The sequence below is a fragment of the Haliaeetus leucocephalus genome, unplaced genomic scaffold (assembly GCF_000737465.1).
Source record: "Haliaeetus leucocephalus isolate CR32 unplaced genomic scaffold, Haliaeetus_leucocephalus-4.0 Scaffold184, whole genome shotgun sequence".
NCBI lineage: Eukaryota > Metazoa > Chordata > Aves > Accipitriformes > Accipitridae > Haliaeetus > Haliaeetus leucocephalus.
This window is the reverse complement of record NW_010972620.1, coordinates 12,417,319-12,438,893: the sequence shown is the minus strand read 5'-3', so window position 1 is coordinate 12,438,893 and position 21,575 is coordinate 12,417,319. Positions and strand designations below refer to the sequence as shown.

The 21,575-nt window shown below is 37.0% G+C and overlaps 1 protein-coding gene across 1 annotated transcript in view; it reads left to right on the top strand.

Moving 5' to 3' along the window:
• Positions 1 to 6,545: 6,545 nt before the first annotated feature.
• DNTT (DNA nucleotidylexotransferase) overlaps positions 6,546 to 21,575 on the top strand; it is a 94,912-nt gene continuing 79,882 nt past the window's right edge. Inside the window, exons 1-3 of the mRNA XM_010564904.1 lie at positions 6,546 to 6,748; positions 10,161 to 10,335; positions 16,628 to 16,753. Of these exons, the coding sequence (XP_010563206.1) occupies positions 6,546 to 6,748; positions 10,161 to 10,335; positions 16,628 to 16,753 (504 nt within the window). The remainder of the gene's footprint in view (positions 6,749 to 10,160; positions 10,336 to 16,627; positions 16,754 to 21,575) is intronic.

Genomic DNA, 21,575 nt, shown 5'->3' with positions numbered 1-21,575 from the left:
CAGTGTGGTTTTCTTATAAAGATCAATCAACATATGCTCACAGCTAAGTAAGTATATAATACTACACTGGGACAGGGCTTGTAGGGGCTATTGCAAGTTTGAATTGACTTAGAAATATTGAATTTTCTGCAGGATGAAACAAGGGAGCAAATTTTGAGATAGCCTGGAAAAGGAACTGCCGGTGACTTTGAGAAATAAATTTTTATGCAGCTGAAAAAAATTAGCTTTCATGGTAGTGAAAGGTAGAGCCTTCAAATCCACACTTCAAAACAAAAATGTTTAAGTACATTTTGATACCCCAGGCAGCTGCCAAATTATAGGTAATGTCAGTAAGAAATGGAAAGAATGCTTTTGTGGAAACTGTGTCAAGAGTGGTTTTGGATTAAAAAAATCCAGCTGGATAAAGCAAACTCTTTCCTGCTATGAATTAATCACCCAGCTAGGTTACTTCTGCTGTAATTAGTTCTGCATTAGTGGAACTCAGAACCTCAATAAATCAAAAAGGTGAGAGTTCTGCCTCATTCCACTCTGCTTTCTAGCTTCCTTCAGTTCAAATTTCTAGAATAAAGAAGGCTTCTAACTGATTTTTCCTTCACCTGCAAAATTCACAACACATCACTCAGGTGAACATATGTTTTGTTTCCTCTCTGGAGGTAACACAAAGTTATGTGTAATCCTCATCAGCAATTCTTTCAGCTTCTTTGACTTTTTTTCTGCAGCTTGTTTCAGTAGAGTGTGCAGAAAGAGCTCTGTCAGGAGTCACCATACTGTTAGCCATCACCTGTTGCTTTTGCTCAATAGCTTGAAAGTGAGATAAACTTTCTTAACTTAACTTTCTTAACTTAATCACACTTAGTGTGATTTGCATAAACTTTTGAGAGTATGAGGGGACATACCGCATTCATAAGTTTTTCTTCCCTCTGCAACAACATTATCTATGGTACTTTTACTTACATCTCTCTTTTATATTACCTGGTCTGATTATTTCCTCAGCTTGATGATGTGGGAACTGCAAGCCAAAGAAGCTTTCCTCTACTACTGAAAATTGAGTGTATAGCTGAAAGCTTTATGTGAAACGCAGCAGTAGCCTTTTCCCGTTTTTCATGATGTAGACTTAAGTACATCTATCTTTATTAAATGCATCTTGCTTTACTATCTGTAAGTGTAGAAGGCATAAATGTCAAACATACTGCTGTTTGTATATTCTATAAAGTAAATTGGTCTAGAACTGCATTTGCAGTGTTACTGCAAGATGCATCAATTCCACCATCTAGTAACTATTAACAACTAATTAAAAGAAGATACACGATCAATTTAGCTGTTACATTAGCAGTGTCCTCCTAGAGGAGCAGGGGAAGAAATAAGGACTCTTTATGAGACAATGCAGGTAGCAGGATAAGAATTTTTATATAACAGTGTATTAATTTCTAGTATTATCATTTTATATAAGAAGTTTCTGAAATGTTCACAGGAACATTACTTGGTCATCATTGAGAGAAATAATCTTTTCAGCTGCTTAAATATAGACCGTGCAACACCATTTGTGTAGCTCCTCATCTCTGAAGCGTTGTTTGGTATTTGTTCATTAACGGAAATGCCCTTAATACTGGCAATGACATGAATGTGAGAGAATAAATAAATGGCACTCAACATCCAGAGACCTTTACCTTTGTAAACTGTGTTTGGAAGAGCTGCAGAACTGTCAAAGGACCTGCCTGACCATGTATATTGATGGGATTATGCAGACATGTCTCTGCTTGTTGCTGAGAGGTTCATGAGGCTCCCACAAGACTACAGTATAAAGAAAACCATTGATGCACCAGCACAAAAAATCAAAGAATAGTCCAATAACAATCACAACAAGGAGCAGCAGCTACCATTAGCGGAGCAACCAGAGAGAGCAATTGTAAACCTTGTTACTGAACAGAGAGACTGAAGGAAGAGTAAAAATAATAGTTTCCAGGGAATATAGGCATATTGATGTGGCTAGGAAGTAGCTCCTGCCAGGATTTGTCACCAATTACTTTTCCCCATACTGTAAGGGGGAACCCTATTGCTCTATTTAATTATATAGCATTGTGATATCACTATTCCCCAGTTTCCTCAGAAAGGGCTTAGAAGAACAAACCCTTTCTATAATAGCTCTGTATACAATCAGTTAAAGAAGCTGCCAGCTCTTGGTGTGATTTCTACATGGGCAGTTTTTGAGTGATGTTGCTAAATACATTCTTCTTATTCAGGTTTTCATCTCCAATTTGGGGGAAAAAAAAAAAAAAAGAAAAAGATAATAAGCAGCTATTCTGACCACATACATCAGAAATGTACATTTAATGACAGCAACTACAAGATTTTCTTTCCTCTCTAAGCCTACTTTATCTTACATGCCAAATACCGTGATACAGCCAAGTAAGCACATTCAAAGCGTACTATCAATTCATCAGTTTTTCAAAATTCTTGGTCATCTGGGTGGTTTATCATCTTTGGTGTGAATAACTCAAGCATGTATACTTCAAAGTTGCTCCCTGAAAATGTTCTAGTAGTTCAAAGAATATAAACACCAAAGGGGATGAGGGAGAATTGATTTTTAAATGTATCTAAACATTTCCAGAATATACTTTTCAACTTTTCCTTATCTCTAATAATAGTATATTTATTCAAAACACTGGAATCAAATGTAATAGCATGATGTTCTTTTTCTGTGTTTTGTAGGCTAGCCAGATTGGTTTACCATGCTCATTTTGTAAGAATTTATATATTAGTATATGGGAAAAAAATCAGGACTAAAGAAATAGATTCATGCAACATAAGTTCAAACTGTACCTTGCTGGTGCAGGTAAGCACTGTCCAGGAACTCCAGGAACTGACTCCTTTTGTCTGATGGAATTGTAAGATATTGTTAAGGTTGTTGATTACCTGCTAAACAACAATGAAAACTTCCCACATAATGTGGAATTAAGTACAGAATCTTGAGGCCTTCATGAGTCCATATGACAAGTAAAGCAGGAGACTGAAGTAAAACAAATAAATAAAAAGATGAAAACAAACCCTGTACTTGTTTGTAAGAGATAAAATGTCACAAAGTTCATAGATATTTTACATTTTGGTATAAGTTTGTGCATTGGCTAAGTGTAAGTGGTACAAATATAGAAAAGTTCTATGTAATAACTTAATTTAAAAATATAATTGGATTCCACAAAATTTTTACTAAAACTAGGAAAAACACCTGCCATGTTATTTTTAGGCATTGAGAGATTGGTAGAACAGGTAGAACAGCAAAGGGAATGCTTAGCAGCCAAGAAGGCCAGAATTTAAACAAAAGCAAAGTTGTGGCAATATCTAGACAACAACAAATATCAGAAGGATTTTAAAATTTCCATGAAATTGTTCATTGGAAAATGCTGAATTACCAAAGACTTTAAAATGAAAAAGCTAAGAAAAATTAATCCTTGTGAAACAGTACTGCATGAAACACTGTTAAGCCTATGTGAAATCAAAAACAGTATCCAAACAATCTCTTCTCTACTTTTTATTGGTGGTGCTTGAGATGCTTTCTCTGTAGGTTAGCATACTGCAGCTGTGTATTAAAAGCACATTTCACCCCTCTTCACAGGAAAGCTATATAAAATAGGCAAGTAACATTTTATAAAATATTTACAATGCAGTTCACATGAAAGCAGGGCACTAAAAGACTATCTGACAATAATCAAGAAGGTGCAGTGAAAGCATGTGCAAATACTGAAATTCAGAGGACCTGAACTGTGCTTTCCAGAAATTCTGTGTTCCTGCACTTTTACTCCCAAGGAAACCCCCTTTGAAACCAGATCCGTACTCTGGCTTCAGGCTGAGGTCTGTACTAGACACTGCTTGAGGACTGCTTGGGATGCTGTTGTTGGCACAGACATCACAAGTGATGGAAGACGTTTACTTAAATGCCCAACATTTGTGTACATCTTGTTCTTAATCTGTCCCTTTGATAGCATGTAAAACTGATCCACAGCAACATCAGAACGTGGAAATTTGCTCTAGATTTCCCTCCAGGGATGTGAACTACTCTGAACTCTGGGAGACTGTACCGAGATGGACAAATTTCTGCAAGTTTCTGTAGTTTTAGGCCACTAACCATATGTGGTGTCATGACTTAGATAACAGGATACTTTTCCTTTGTCATAAATATGAGACATGCTTTTCCTCCACTGTATTTGCTCTCTCCCTAATGCATATTCTACTTTCTGTGTTACTGTCAAAAATATTATAAAGTAATGTTGTAGGAGAGTAGGTTATTCACTCATCTGGGATATGGAAATCCTGTTAATTTTATAAGGTATGTTTAATAAAATTGCATCATTGGCAAGGACCTTTTCATGGTATTATACTGTGTTTATTAGACAGAGAAAATCTCGTTGCATTAGGTTCAAAGCTAGAAATTGATTACCAAAGGAGCCGGGTGCCTAGGTTGCTTCGCTATTTTGAAAATCCCACTAGGCCTCTGTTTGCAGCTTTTTGGCACCTAAATACCCTTGAAAATCTGGCTCAAGAGTTATGACAGAAACACAAAGGAATAACAACTTATGTTTTTCATGCCAGAAGGATTTTACTGGCACTGAGCATCTTGATGTTACACTGGGGGAAATTATATTTACATATTTGAGAGCACTAAATTAATTATAACATAAAATAAGACTTTGTTTAACATATGTAAAGAATCTGTTCTAAAATACATTATTCCTTGTAGGGATTGAGATAAAGTAAAACATTTTACGAAGCCTAGGAAGGCTGTAAACAGGGAGATGGCCAGTGTTCAACGGTTGATTAGTAGTCTGGAAAACAGACACGGAGCAACAAAATAGATTGCTCAGCCTTAATGCCAGACCCATCACTATTAAATTTTTTTATTCTTCCTTGCTGCCATTCTTTTGTGTAAGCCTCTTAAAGTCTGCTTGTCCATTTTCCAGTTCTTATGAAAATATCTTGTATAATTTCAAAATAACCTTGAAATGATTTACTTTGACAATTTTAATGTTATGAATCAGAAAGAGGAAAAGATATTTTGGCTTCTGGGTTATCCTTAGGCAAGGGAAGAAATGAATGGAGTCTAGTGTATGTACTGAACTATGTATATATTTTCTTCATGGCCTCAGGAAGACCCCAGAGCTGAAAGCTCTATATTAATTTTTGATGGTTAGTTTCTATTCTGATGAAAACTATTTCTTTGTATCTGTTACAATACAGTTGAAGCAGCAAGACCTACAGGGCTGGGAAAATGTCAGTAATACTTCTATAATTTAATTTTTAACTCATGGCAATAATTGCAGGAAATGGGTTTTGACTTTTTTTTCCATAACTTAGGTTGTATATCCATCCATGATAAAATGACAGAAAATAAAATTGATAGATCTGACTTAGGCAGGATTTTTCCACCTTGCTTCCTCTCCTGAACATGAGCAATGAGAATTGCAAGATATAACATTTCTGACACATTCTGAAGGACTGGTAAAATCCAAATTCTCTGCTACACTAAAAATAAAAATCCAACTTGACGTGGAAATGGGGATATATACCACTGAAGTAGATTTGTGCTGAAATAGATGCACATGCTGGTTGTTTGCACTCACTTTGCTCTGGTGGAAATTCAGGGTGATACCTAACTGGATCCAACACAATGTCTGCAACAAAGTTTAGCATAGTTCTCTGATGACCAATACCCCATCTTCTAGGAGAGGATGGTACATAGCCTCCATAATCACCCCTGTAGTGGTTTGGAGGTCACTGGGTGCTTAAAAGCGGTAAGGTAGTTACTTTTTCCCTACTGTACTGTAGATAGCAGTACTTTCCAGGGCAAATAGTAGAAAGCAAAGTCAGCAATGCATGCCAAAAGTGTATTTAAACACATCTCTAATGCTTTCTCTTTGTCTTTCATTGCCTTAGTATCAAAACAGCAAAGGATTTCTTTTATTGTAAATTTAATTTCAACAACTTATTTTTTGTTTGCTCTCTCAAAAAAACCTATCCGTTTTAAATCAAATTAATTACAGAGAAGTAGCAAGTGTACAGGCTATTCTACAACATTTTTGTATACTGTTATTTAGTTCTATTCTAAGACATAGTTCCTAGCTAACAGTAGGAAGAATTATTATTATTTTTTAAATAAATTGAAAATTAATGTGCCCTGCAGTTTGGAAAAGTGAGATCTGGAAACAATTTGAAAGCAGAAATTGATGGAACTGGGCCATTAAACCAGCTGAAGACCTGGTTGATATTTTGAGATAATTTTGCTATGATCAATTTTATTTGGATAAAGTCTTTACAGGTAATGGCTGTTTTAAGGAATGAAAGCATATTCGCACCTCTCTAGAGTAGTTCTGTGCAAGAAGTCCCAGCTGGTAGAAAGCAAGTGATGTTTCTGCCTGTGTAGCACTTGTTTTTGATTTCAGAGGGGAAACAGAAGAAAATTACTTCAATGGGTGGTGACTTTAAATACAGCTGCTGCCTGGCAGAAAATATGTTATCTCCCTTTTACCCAAGTGAGAACACTTCTACCTTGTGTCATGGATAGGATCAGAGCTCCAGCTGTATTGTCCCAAAGGAAGAGACAGAAAGGGATGCATTCCCCAAACCTTTCCTGCAGTTATGAAATAAAGTTCAATAAGTTTGTCATTTTTATTATGCAGAGGAAGATGGGGAAGTCCAGAAGGACATTTTTGATGGAGCTGGCAAGAAGAAAAGGTTTCCGAGTAGAAAGTGAACTAAGGTAGGAAAATGTTTATATTTGTAGAAATAACATGTAGTAATGCTGCTTGAAGCGTTCTAATTTAATAAATGTAATCATACAAGTAAGTGTGGTTGAAGATTTTGCCTACATATTTGGTGGATATACTTTGTTCTTCCTGCTATAAAGATGCTTCAGGATTTCAGTGGGTGTTGCTAAAGTGTGGTTCGTTTTTATTGCCTTCTGGGCAAACAACAGGCAGAACACAAACATTAGCAAAATTTCTTATTTTTTACCTCTAAAATCTGTGGTTCTAATTTATCTTAAGTCTGTTAATTTTAACATGTCTACATTTTTCAGTGTACTGCTTCTCACATGGCAAATAAAAACTGTAAGGTGTGAACTTGTTTTTCATGGGATATGTTTCTATGCCTTTGTATAGTCTCACTGGAGTCAGTGAATCATGTCTTTAGCTGATTTAAATCAGCCATTGTTTATGTCCTCCTTGAAGTCAGGTTAAGCTTAATCTAAACTCAATGGCCAATTCCTGAAATGAAAAAACATTAAATATACAGGAACGGAAAATGTGATGGGTTGAGGGGGACATTTCTCTAGAACACCTCTAGTATTCTAATATTTAATCTTCCTGTGAGTAATACACTGATGTGAGTCTCAAAGTTACTGGCTTACGCTTTGGTACAATCTGTAAGAGCACTGGAGAAAAAAACTGGGAATAAAGTACCACAGATGTGGCATTTCAGGATGAAAATATACTTCACCTGCAGATTTGTCTGGTGGTGTTTCAATAAGCCAACTCATTTTGAAGGAAGCCTTCCTCCAAATAGTGCTTTTCATGAGTGCTAGTTACATTATGCAGTTCTCCGAAAGCTACATTGTTATGTAGGCTCTCTGAAAGGCTGGAAGAAAACCAAGTATTGATAATTTGTCTGTATCTGTATGCAGATAGTATACAACTGGATCCTCCCTATAAAAGCTCATTTCCACAGATTTTTTTCAATCCCATTGACTTTGAAAGCCTGAGGAAGAGGGGAGGATGAAATAATTTGTAAAGCAAGATTCAAGCAGGTATTGAACAGAAGTAGGCAATTAGTGTTTGATACAAAACTAATTGAATTCGTAGGGGAAAAAAAATGAACTGTGCTGTTCTGAATCCTACATTAACAATCCATTGAGGACTGAGTAGAGGCTTTATCTGGTCTGCTTTGACACACAGGTATTTATTGCCACTATTTCAGACTTTCTGTAAGTTGTATGCAAGGCAGGTGTTATGTTTAATTTCAGCCTAGCTGCTACTGGATAAAACATAACTATTTAACTGTTGATTTTTGTTTTTGAAAATGCCAGAGGAAATGCTAAATTTGTTACGTTCTGTGCCAGGAAAAAAGTGCAGCTGTACAGGTACCAGAGGAAACTGGTGCACAGCAGCTAAACTGCTGCTGTGAGCATAGCGATGGCAAAGTTCCCAGATCTGCAGCTCGGTACAAATACATTACATATGAATATTTTATATAAAGTGGAATAAACCACAGGAAGCAGAAGTTCTATGTCTCTAACTGTTTTTTTTTTTTTTTTTAACTCAAGCAAAGATGTGACAGTTTAATTAAAGTAGAACCTAGCAGGGATAGATAATAACAAATGCAATAGTATTTCATGAATATTCACCTAACCTAGATTTTTAATCTTTTAGATTAAAATAAATTTGGATTTTTTTTTCCCCCCAATGGACTCTGCTCTACAAGCTTCACAATATGGAGAGAAAAAAAAAGTGCTATACTGTGACAGTTTTCGTATTTCCAAAGTATAGTACATTCAATAAATTTCGTATCTTTCAAAAATATAGTACATTTAATGCATTGGAGAGTTATGTGATACCAGTTTTCTATGGTCAGTTTCTAGTATTTGTAATTGTGGTTTGGCGATTTAATGAAATCAGTGATTATTGATATGAATCAGGGTCACAGGGATAGGCCAAGGGGTTTTGTTGGTCTCCTGGAAAGTAGTTTGCTTTGAAAGGTTGTGCAGCCTGCCTTCAACAGTTATCAGCCGTCATTTTTAAGGTCCATACTAACCAGCTATCTCTACCAGTGGTGTCCTGTCTGCTTGGACAGGTTGGTGGATTAACTTCTCCAGGTGTTACAGAAGGGCTGCAAAGCAATCTGTCAGGTCTGTTTGAAATTTACTGTATACGCACAAGGCTGTCACCAGCATGGGCTAGCAGGAGGTTTACGGAGGCTTGCAAATGGAGGCGGCTGCTATTGGGACAGTTTATGTTCCAATTCTAGGCTTATTTCTATGGAAACTAGGTCATATAATGAGACTGTCTTGTCTGTGCCTTTTCCCCAAGAAGTTTAGGAATCTGTTGACTGATATCATTTAATTTTGGCATATATTTCAGAGATACTGAGGTCCTACAAATTTCATGAAAATGAATAGTTTTGTCCTTTATCTGTTGTTGTCTTTGTGGGTAACAGCACTCTCCTGGGGTTTGTGTGTGAAGGGGGAACACTAGGAACCACTCAAGATTTCCTACCAAGTTAGTAGTTTTCTAAACTTGCTGAGGAACATCAGCAGGCCAGGTAAAAATTTACAGATCATCCTAAGTGTGTATGTAATTTTTTCTTGAAATATAACTTTGTCCCTCTCCATTATTTTCCTGTGGAAGGTGCAGAATTGTGTCTTTTTAATGATGAACTATCATGGGATTCTTTCCAATGTTATTCTAGTACATGGACCCAAATTTAGTGTAATAAAGTCTGTGCTACTGTATTTTTAAGCAATGTACACCATATAAGCTATTGAACAATAACTCAATCTGTACATTTTATATTCACTAAACTAAGATATCAGTTTCGTAAGAGACTGGCCTCTTAGTAGCAAGGAAGCAGTCTTTAGATGGAGTGCATAATTCATAAGTTATGAACATTTGACAATGCTATATGTAAAAAGCTTAATGTAAGAACAGAAAAGTTAAATTTACAAAAAGATATTACTAGCTGTAAAGCTTTAAGGAATTATTGTTAACAGGCTTTTTAATACTGTAAATCTTTCATTCATTGATCAGGAATATTGAGAAGGGGCTATCAGGTATCGTAAAGTAGCCTTTTCATTATGGTACTGCTTGCGCAAGCCAAATATTTTCAGAGTTGCAAAAAGTGCGTAATAGGTTAAAGTCTTATGGAAGGCAAATGATACTGAAAGAAACAAAATGCTGCACTTATGGGAGCTTATGGCTAAAGTCTTTCCTCAAAGCAGATTCAGTGACTGGAATAGATATATTGTGATATGAAAATACAACTGCTTCCCACATCCTAACGTACAATATATACTAAAATTTCAGGAAGTGCGTGGTAAGTAAATAAGGAAATAGCAGCTCTATGTGTGTACAGCTGGGTTCAGGAAAAAAGGAAACTTCTTTTTCTGTACTTCTTGACAGTGACTCTGTCACTCATATTGTGGCCGAGAACAACTCTTACCTGGAGGTGCTGGACTGGCTGAGAGGACAGGCTGTGGGCGACAGCTCCAGGTTTGAACTACTGGATATCTCCTGGTTCACAGCCTGCATGGAAGCAGGAAGACCAGTTGATTCAGAAATGAAGTATCGTCTCATGGTAAGACAGATCCTTCAGTGCAAATACAGTGATGTTCAAAATGCATGACTGTGATTAGTTGTGTTTTTTATATACTTGTGTTGTGATATATTTTTTGAATTTAAAAACTTTTTTTACTAAAGTTTACATGAGTAATTCGCACAGTTTTAACAGATTAAAAAGACCTTCCATAGCTTCTCTATCAGTGTCTGGTAATGCTAAATTACTATGCCATCACATGTTACAAACTGGTAATATACATCATTCCTGTAAAAAAAGGGGTGCCATTAAAGGGGAAATATCCATCAATGAAGCACTCGCTGTTGTTGTGGTACTTGTGGTATTTCCACAAATACTTCAATGTCATGGTAAATGTCCCACTGAGAGCAGTGTGTTTTAATGGGCTCCTGAGGGAATACTTTGCCTCTTCAAAACGATACAAAAATATTAAAACCTTTGCTGTTTGGAAGTGACCAGCTAACCGCTAGGCCCTTGAAGGACCTGTGAAATGAAGGCTGCTGCAGTCTGTAGACATGCATTTACAAACTTGGCACCATCAAGTAAAACTGTCCTAAGAAAAAAAATGGTTTTATTATATTGTATTCTCTCTCAATGGGAGCTCTAGGTCAGAGGATATTTTGAATGGCAGGCTGATTATTTGGTGAACGGTGTTTGACCTTGAAGCAACGGATGATGACATACTTTCCTCTGATCTATATCTGACAAAATTATGTGCTAATTTCTCAAATTGGAACGTAGTGTGAAATGGTGGTATTCAATACCCCCAGTACAGACTATAAATGATGAGGGTGTGGTAGGGATGCCTGGTGCGCTGAGCACAGAGCGACGACAGCACGTGCCGCTGGGCCGTGAAATAGACCCTGCGCTGTGGCAGGATGAACCTATTCCCTTGTTCTGCACCATTCAAGCCTCACGGTGATGGATATAACGTGCACTGGTGAAGAAATTAATTCATACATCAAGAGAATTACAAGTCTGATCTAAAGCTCTCTGAAGTAAAGTGAGGGATTCCTGCTGATTCCTGAGGGTCTGGATTAGGCTCCATGTGAACTGTTATCCCACTGCAAAAATGATAACTGGGAAACCTGTAAACACTGGGACCGCGGCAGGATCATCAGCGTGTACCTTCCTGTGAGGCGGAGGATGCCTGAATATTTAACAGCAGTATCACACTGTTTGCTGCTTCTTCATCCTGATGTTTGGATTATGAAGGATGATTCATAAATACCACCCTTCCCCAAGAAAAACTGTAGCTCCTGATTAATTTTTTCAAACATCTTTCATTGCCAGAAACTATTTTCCAGGATTTTACATGTAAGAATTACTGTTTAATAACACTTGGGGGTGGGGCTGGGGAGTGAATACACCAGATGGAGCTGTCGCTCTCAGACTCAGCATAATTCCGTGACAGAATATGTGTTTGTATTTGCAATCCTTCCAATGAAGTATTTCTGCAGTATGTTTATAATCTTTTCAGTGAATCTGCTGGAGGGAGAATAGACCAAAGAAATTAATGCAAAACAGAAAAAACCTGAAAACCTTGTAACTACTGCATTGTGTAATCTCACAGGCAAACAGGTTGTAAAAATAAAAATACTGGGTATGCAAAGAAGTTCTCTAAACAAGAAATAAATCCAAAACATGAGCAAAAATCCTGTGAACTTTGCTGAGAGTTTCACATCAGGATTAAAAGAAAACTAAATTACCCTTTATGTACATTCGTAGTTTCAGCAGTGTGTGAAGACCTATAGATTCAGACATCTCAGAAAATAGATGGGTTTTTTTCCTTTCAAAGTCAGAAATGCCTTTGTCTTTCTCCAAAATGTCTCCAACGATGCTGAAGCTTACTTTTTTTTTTTTTTTGCCTTTTTTTTTTTTTTTTTTTTAAATCAATGAGGAGGCCACTGCAAGTTGAACTGCCTTAGTTTTCTTTTATATATAAAAGTCCTTTTGGAGTACTGCTGGAGCAAAAACTTCTGAAAAAGGTAGCAGCACTGTCAGGAGATTGTTAGTATACTTTGAGACTGGCTCTGCAAGTAAGAGTTTCTGTTTTTATTGAAACATAAATATTTCATGCTAATAAATGTAGAGTGCAATAAGCAAGCCAGTGACAGCTGTACCATTAACATTAAAGCTTATAGTTAAGACCAATCTTAATTATATAGTGACTCTAAAGAAATAAGCATATTTGTAAAGCAAACAAGGAAGGAAGAGCAAGGATTCTAGAATTTCAGCAAATTTAAAAATAATTTTATTGTTGCAGTGTCACCATGATTTTTTTTTTTCTGCCTTGAGAAATGAGGAAGGATTGAAGTAGTGGTTAATTTTCTTTTTAAGTACTAGACCAAATTCATATATAATGTAATTTAATTGGAGTTTCACTGAAGACAAATTATGTCAGTCTTGTAAAATGTGAAATGAAAGTGAATTAACAACCCTTGAACTCAGGCTACATCATGAAGGCTTTGAGGTGTAAGGAATGGATTGCAGTGGGGGAATGTTTTGGGTGAATAAAATTGCCATTAATATCAACAGCAGTAAGATTTCCTCTTTCAGATCTTACAGTAGCCTATTTGGAAGGTTGTTCTTCATTCAGGACATTTGTTTTAATGGATTACTAAAAAGAAATGTCCTTCTTCATGCAAAACAAGGGGAATAAAGTCAGAGTTACAGACCATTAGCTAACATATTAGTTACAATTGTCACCAAAGTACATCCTTCTGTGGTTGCGAATGATCCAAGAGGTGCTCTGATGTTAGTGATTTATAGAGTATAAAAGGTTGGGTGACCAGATCTAAGATGGTCTGAATTCTTATTGATTCATTTGGTAACAGTTGACTTTTATAGTTAATAGCCATCATTTAATTTAATAGGCTATGGAAGTGTGGTAGCCAAACATCCGCTTTAAAGGGAAATCAAAGTATTTCTCTGCTTTGTCCAGAGATGCCCTTCCCACCGCAAGCAGATGGGTATTCTGGACAATAGCAGGACATGGACATCAATATGTATGCAAGGGCATCCCCACATGCTAGAAAGTAGTGATGTTTCCTGGGTAATGGAAAAGAAAGAGGCAGAGGGGAAGCTTTCAGAAGGATAAAAAGAAAGGAAGAGAACAATAGGTTGGTTCACATCCTCAGCAGCCTTAGGAACTGTGCTTGTGATTGTGTCTCTTCCGCCTTTTTCTCAGTCAGAACCCCAAAGTTGTTAGTTAGTTATTTTTTTAGCAAGGAAAAGAGATTTATCTATTTCCTGAACAAAGGATTTCCCTCCACATTAGGAAAAGGAAGTACCACATCTTTTGATCCCTTGCTGTATCATGTGGCAAGCAACTCATATTTAACATTTTTCGGAGTGTCTCACTCTGTTGCCTCGTGAAAGAGAGAGGCTCTAACTAATGGAAGAAATCCTTCATACTGACAGTCAGACTTTCCCAGAAAATAAAATGAAACTTATAAACTGGCTGCCTTCTCTTCATAAAATGCTGGATATCAGCAGACTTCATTATTTGATCAATGCTGTCTGGACTACAAAGCTGCTGGCTGTTGAATAATGTGGCCTGACACAGTCTCTAGTATCTGCGCACCTTACTCACTGCTGCTCCGTTTTCTCTCTCTGTTATTTCCCTATGTCATTATACTACTTTGTGTATTAAAAAAAATAGTTTGACAAAGAGCAAAGTATTCCTCTACAGGATTAATTCTGTAACTAAGCCCCTCTGCTGTGCAAATAGATGCTAGTGGTACAGGATGATTTTCTTGCTTATGCCATGTAGAAAATGTCACCGTGAAGGAGTGGCAGTGACTTTCACTCTTACTTCAGCCTGGATGTGGGGTACAAACTCTGACTAGCTCTAGCAATTCAGTAGCCTACACATTTAGATTTTTTTTTTCAGTGGTTGCCCCTTTGCAGTGTATCATAATTTAGTTTTAATGTAGTGGAGTTATCTGCAAAAAAAGGAATTTTAATTCTTACTTTTTTCTCATATCCATAGTTATTTCTTCCCAGTACTACAAATTATTTTGAGGTAGTGTGAGTTTCCAGGATTGCTTGTTCTACACTGTAATTGCTACTGGATGAAACTTTTGGTTTGTCCCATCTGATCTTCCCACCAAAACCCAGTATCAATCCTGTTCCTATCTTCTGCTGATGATAGATCATCTCTGTAGTTCTCATGCAGGCATCGTAATATTCCCTAAAAATCAGACTATAGTGATTACTGTTTGCTAGATGTTTTTGCTGTTGATTTCTAGCTGAAGTTTCTTCTGTTGTTATATATAATCAAAGCCTGTTAATTAAAAAGATAACTATTACTGATTAAGAAAAATGCTCAAATATCTTTGCTAAGGCAGGAACAGGATGTTTATGTGCCAGTCTATCACCCTCTTAAACGCATAGAGTTTCCGCATTAATTCTGCTCTCATCCACAATGCTAGGTAATGCTACATGTAGGGCTGTTGTTCTTTGTGTGTATATATCCTAATGAATATAATAGCTTATTATATATTCTATTCAGTAACGTTGTGTTTGTTCGCAGTCTTTGCAGCTGGCACTATCATTTCAAGCAGTATATTAGCTGTAATCGGTCATAGTTTATATGATTTAAAATCAATTTTAAAGTATAATTCATGAATGTGTGCAAAAGTGGATGAGTTGTGCTGTTGATCCTGGCTGAAACCCATTTCAGTTATTCCCAAGAGTGGTCTTACACATAAAATAGCTTCCTTCCTTTCAGTGTATACTATGGAAACTGCCATATAATTCACTGCTCCTTCAGCTGTGCAAGTAAATGCCTTTTTTGTGTGTGCATGAATACCGTTATTTAACTACTCTGTATCAAATACAAAGGCAATTTAGCATGAAATTATATGTGTGGGGGAGTGTGTGTGAAGGCACATACACATATTTATAGGTTTGCCTAGCACAGATGCTAGCTGTATGTCTGCACGACTTTGGATACAGGGGAGAAAGGGCTCATCATTCCATTATTGGGGTGAAAATTTCCTCCATGTATCTTTGTGATATTTTTTGTTGTTGTTGAACCATTTCCCTGTGGTTTTGGATAGTGCAATGCAATACATTTTTGACAGATCTGCCAAATGTTTTCAAACAAAATGACAAATAGCAAAAAATACACAGAAATGCTGAGAATGCTTTGGGTGTTTCCCAAGTATTTAAGATTTGGGCAGTTCTAATGAAAGCAAAGGGATTAAAGGACTGGGCATATAAAGCAGCAGAAAAGCTGGTGCTAGATTGTCTTTTCAGTTGCTCACTGGTCAGGACACTTGCATATTGAGGACTTGTGCTTAAGACTCTCTTTTGTCAACAGGGACACAATTCTGTGTATCCTGCCTTTCAGGAGAAATTCCCCCCCCCCCCCCCCCCCTTGGGGGGGGGTGCCCCAAAACTTTTTTGTTGATCTTGGTCAATTTTGCATGGAGCAAAATTAGGTGAAAAGCAAACAAGCATGTAGGTAGCCTGGTGGTTGGGAAATTCCCATTTAAGATTTGGCACCTGGCTCCTTTTCCTTGCACCAGCAAACACCTAAAAGTGATGTCTGAATTGGATCAGCATATAAGGAAGGGGCTGAGTGAGAAATCACAGCATAAGAGGAACACTAGCTGTTGGTTGAAAGGGTGGAGATGACTCTTCCATGGCTGTTTGTAAATGTTTCCTTTGCTTAATAATGACCCCAAAATAGAACATTTAGCTCAATGAATTAAATCCAAACCAAAAAAGTTTTCTTTCATTTTACCTGGAAGAGGGGGGAAAAGTTTAAAGTCATACAAACATTTTTCCTCCACCACTGAAAAAGAAAAAAAAGTCAGTTATTTGAGCATCTCCTTTTTTTCTTTTTTCTTTTTTGTTTTTCCTCCTCAGTCTAAATCCCTGATTTTATATTGAATAATCTAGTGTTTTCTGGGAAAACTCTGTTCTTTCAAGCTTATCCACTTTTAAAGCTTTGTGGTTTATCAATATTACTGCAATAATAAGAGTAGTAGAGACTTGCCCTGTAGAGAGACTTTTTTTTTTTTTAAATGACAGTGCCATTGAAAACTGCCTGCAAGAACTTACTGCAGAAAATGAAAAATCCCAGTAATCACCAGATAAACTGGTATTGTTAGTGCAGCCAATGTGAAATTAAATGTTTTTCCTAGAAAGATGGTAGAAGCGTTATTGTTCTTTTGCCTTCTCTTTAAAGGTACATATTTTGGGATCATGAAATGTACTTTTGGTATTTTAGGCTATTTGACAGGTGTGTCACCAACTCTTCTCCCCGTTTTTTTGTTGTTAGGAACAAGATCAGTCTCCTCCTTTGAATACACCTGAATCAGAAGTGCCATCATTTATTGCAAGCAAAGTATCTCAGTATTCGTGTCAAAGGAAGACAACTTTAAATAACTACAACAAGAAGTTCACGGTAATACTTATTCTAACTATGAAATAAAACCTAGCATAAATAAAATAATTAATATGGTACTTGCATCAATATTTTCTATGGTACCCTCAGCAAATTCATGAGTTAAACAGGCAGCACAATTATAAAAATTTAAAAAGTTATGTATCTGCCATACTTAAATTAAAATTAAGTTCAAATTTAATTGCATCCTTTAAGTGTTGCTGAAAGCTTAACACAGTGGATCTTTAAATAAACTAATAGCTTGTAAACACATGAATTTTTAAAACAAATGATAGAATGGCATTCTGAAAATGTCTTTTTGCTTTTCATCACAGTCTTATTTGACAAATTGGAAGTAATGGTAAGCAAAAGTTTGGTTTAGGTCAGTCCAAGGTACTTCACAATTGCTGTGCTGCCTTCTTGCTTGCCCAAGTGTTTGGTTCTTCAAAGTGTGACTGTAAGCTTGAGATTTTCACAACTGCTTAGTTATGAAAACAGATTGCATGATCAATGTAATTACTTTAACATGATGAAAAAAAGCCTTAAATTGTCTAGTTAAATAGAAACCTTAGAGACTGTCATATATCCTATTTAATGCTCATAACATTACACAATTCAGTGGGTATGAAGAGCCTGAGTCATCTGGTCTAAATTCCTCTTAAGTTATTGTGCCTAATGGCTCCTCTTGGCTGGCTCTAGATACTCAGTGACAACTATTCAATAGGAAATGTTTGACACAGAGACTCTAATGTAGTATAGTCTGGATAAATCTGGCATAGTTATATTTATATGTTTCAATTATAGCATGAAACACCTTCTCATCTTCCTAAAGTTTTATTATTTATTTTGTTATTATTTATAATTTTTATGCTTTTACTTTGTGTGTGCCTATAAATACACAAAAATCTTTCAGGTAAATATTATTTGTAAGATCCATATAAAAAGAATAAAACCAGATACCAGTAATTTGAGAATAAAAAACATTTACAAGGTAAATACTAAAACCTCTGGGAATTCAGAACTAAAGATAAACCTGAGAGCAACTCTGAAATGTCTTGAATGCACAGTTAAAAATTAAAACCCCTAGATTTTGCCTTGTAGTGATGCTTTTAAATAATGATCAATTATACCAATTATATAATAGTGTTTAAGGTACTCAAGTAGGTTAAACTGTTTGCTTATTTAAAAAAATTTCCCATTTTGAGCAACCTGATGGGAATTTAGTTTTGACCCTGCTTTGAGCTTGAGGTTGGACTAGAGGCCTCCTGAGGTCCTTTCCAACCCCAATGATTACAACATTCCCAAAACTGCTTCTTTTGAAATACCTACCATGTCCCACCTCCTGCTAGAAAAACAAGGCTGTGAATGCTACCATTTAACCTCTTGAAAGTGGTCATTCTGTTTCACTGTTTACAAATATCAAATACACCCTGCTGTAGGGGAAGGTGTCAGACCAAATATAGTATGATCCAAAGATTCAGTAAAATATTGGCCTTCTTGGAGAAATAGGAAGTAAGTGCCTTTGTTCTACACTTCCTGAAAACAATGGAATATGGGAGTCTGATTCTTTCTTGAATTTTCTGTAGTAAGACATTTTGTCAGTCATTCTGAAGGTAAAAAATTAGAAGTAATTGTGATGGATTATGGCAAAGTACAATGGCTACTCCTAGAAAGCAACAAGTTGTTGATTTTTAATTATCGTTAACAATTTGAGCACAAAAAGGTCTAGAATAAGGTAGTTCTCTTTTTAAAGTTACCTTTTAAAATTATTTTTAATTTTGAAAGATCTAATATCTTTATTTGTAAATTTGCACAGTATTTTTCCATTTTCAAAGACTGAGTACTATAAGTCTAGTGAATATATAGTTTGTCTCCTAGCTGCTGAATTCCCGAATTTAGTCCAAGATTCAGTTCAAGTGAAAAATGTGATAGCAGCAACATATTCATTGAGTGGTTTCTGTCATACTTGTGTTTCACAAAGAAGCAGTCCCTAAATTACTTCCAGGTTTATCATTGCAGCAGTCTTAACGTCAGAGGACAACTTGTATTTGATAAATGAATTTAGCTGAACACATGAGAAGCAGGGTAGTTCGATGACTGAAGCACCGAGACTCCCTTCTGTTATCCTATATATCAAACATTTCTGAGTCTGGCTAGAAATTAGGTTTTGTAGTGACAAAGGTGGCAGTTTTTCATCTTCATACTTTGAGAGTAACTGTTCTGAGTTCATGCTGTATTTTATTTCTGGAGGTGGTACTGGGCAAGCTGATAATGCGTATGAGTCTGCCTAGCATCTGCATCTTGACAGTTGTAAAGTGTGGTGGGTTGACCTTGGCTGGATGCCAGGTGCCCACCAACCTGCTCTATCACTCTCCTCCTCAGTGGCGGGGCAGAGGGAGAAAATAAGGTGGGAAAAAACTCATGCGTCAACATAAAGGCAGTTTAATAAAAGCAAAGAACGTGCGCAGAGGCAAAGGAAAACAAAAGATTTATTCTCTACTTCACATAAGCAGGTGATGCCCAGCCACTTCCCGGGAAGTAGGGCTTCAGTACGTGTAGCAGTTGCTCCAGAAAACGAACGTCATAATAACGAAGGCCCCCCCCACTCCTTTCTCTTGGCTTTTATTGCTGAGCAGACATCATATGGTATGGAATATCCCTTTGGTCACTTTGGGTGAGCTGTCCTGGCTATGTTCCCTCCCAGGATCTTGCCCACCCCCAGCCTACTGGTGAGGGGGCAGTGTTGGAGAGACAGCCTTGATGCTGTGCAAGCACTGCTCACCCGTAGCCAAAACACTGGTGTGTTATTAACACCTTTCTAGGTACCAATGCAGAGCACAGCACTATGAGGGCTGCTATGGGGAAAAATTAACTCCATCTCAGCCAGACCCATAATGTAACTCAGGGCTGTTGCTCTTTTTCCTCACAACCAAAGCTTGCAATAGCAGCAGAAAGGCTTGGGTGTTTATGGACTGCAAGAGCTGGCCGGTTCCCTGGAGGCCTGCCAGTTAGTCTGCCTAATGTCAAAGGAGCCTGATTTTCAGTTTTGCTGTTGTTTTGTCGGTCTTGCATTAAACCTGTAATTCTCATTCTCAAATAAAAGTGTTCCAACAGATTTTTCAGTGCGAGCACTTAGCAAATGCACTGAAGCATTGGTATAATTCACTTGTGCATGCTGTGGGCAGCCAACCGTTAAATGACAGATTTTCCCTGGCTCAGAACTGTATATCCTGAAAATTAGGTCCAAACCATCTTGAATTATGTGTTGATGATAGTATTTTGTTATAACAACTTTATTCTGTGAGCCAGGGTTGTTACCTTTCCTTACAGATTTTCTATTTTCTTCGGTTAGCTTGAAAATAATGTTTTTTGTTCTTGCCTCTAACAGGGTCACAAAACTATTCCTTGCTTATGTGTTCTTGGATGAACTCATGGATTCTTCCTCTTATTGGACTTTGCCTTGATACCGTGTATCAAATTCCCCTTTCAGATGAGTCGTAGTTATGTTTGAGAAAGAGTAGTATTTACATTTGACATCCTTTAGTCTCTTCAGAAGAGCAGGAAAACAGTCACTAACAGGAAATGACGTGCGTACAATGAGGCTTTGACTGTGCTGCTTCAGACACATTTGGAGACTTCATTTCTGGACAACTTGGTATTTAATCATCAGTTTTAATCTTGAGTCCTCTTCTGTATATATTTTACCATGAAAGACCATTTATTAAAACCAAATAGCAGAGATATTTGATGAGAGCTCATGAGGACAATGTGGTGGTTTAACACACTAGATGCAAGTTCTGTGTTTAACTGTCCCGTGTTTTCTTTCTATTGTAATGGCCAGAAAATAACTTACAGAAAGGTGCGCAAACCAGTTTTACATCATGGAAGAAGGTGCAGAAGGGTTGGCAGACTGTGCAGATGTGAAGGTTTCATGACTGTGTTCGGTATGGGGTAAATCCTACCCAAGTTATTTTGTTTTATGAGCGGTTGAGTAGTAGTAAGGCCTGTCGTGTGAAGAATAGACTAGGTATGTCAGATTGCATGCCAAGGAGGAGACAGTGGCATTGTGTGGCAGTTCATGGAGGAAAAATGCAACCACTGCAGGCTTGTGGGGCCTCATGCAGTCTTTGGGTCACTGTGCGTCATGTACCATGAGGTCACACTACATAGGTTGGGAACCACTGCCATGGGCTTTACTCATTTGAGTGATTCAGGAATGTACCTGAATGCATAGCCCTGACTCCAGAGGTGAACTGTAGCTGTTCAGATGGGTAAAGGTGCAAAACAAAAGGGCAAATAATTTCACCAGAGGCTGTGCCTTAGCATGTTTCCTTTACGTTTGTCTTAAACATTGATGTTATTATGGAATATAATACTATAATATTGTTCTCTGGCTCATTTGTAAATAGCTAGCCATCCTCCCCCTCTCCCACTGAAAATATACACTTGGGGGCTGCATTGTGTTTTCATGTGGTAAAATAAATGGAGTCATTCTGCTGTGCCTGAGAGGGGTTGTTGGATTTGAATATTAATACCAGACTGCAATAAAATTCAGAAAGACATTCTTCTGTGAGGAAAATACAATTTAATTCTTACAGAAGAAACTAATTAAGTCAGAAGCAAATGGTTCTGTGATTCTGAGGCTTATTGCTAATGCTACTGAATGTTACTCTGCTTTGGCTGTTACTCATGGTAATGAGAAGGTGGATGTTTAGCATGGGAAAGATGCCTGGTTTCCTTTCAACTCTGTTAGAGAGAAAAAAAAGAAAATCCCTTTTTTATTTTCTCTTCTTTTTTACGTATAGAACCATGTATCAGTTATGCCAGTGGCCCAAGCATTTAT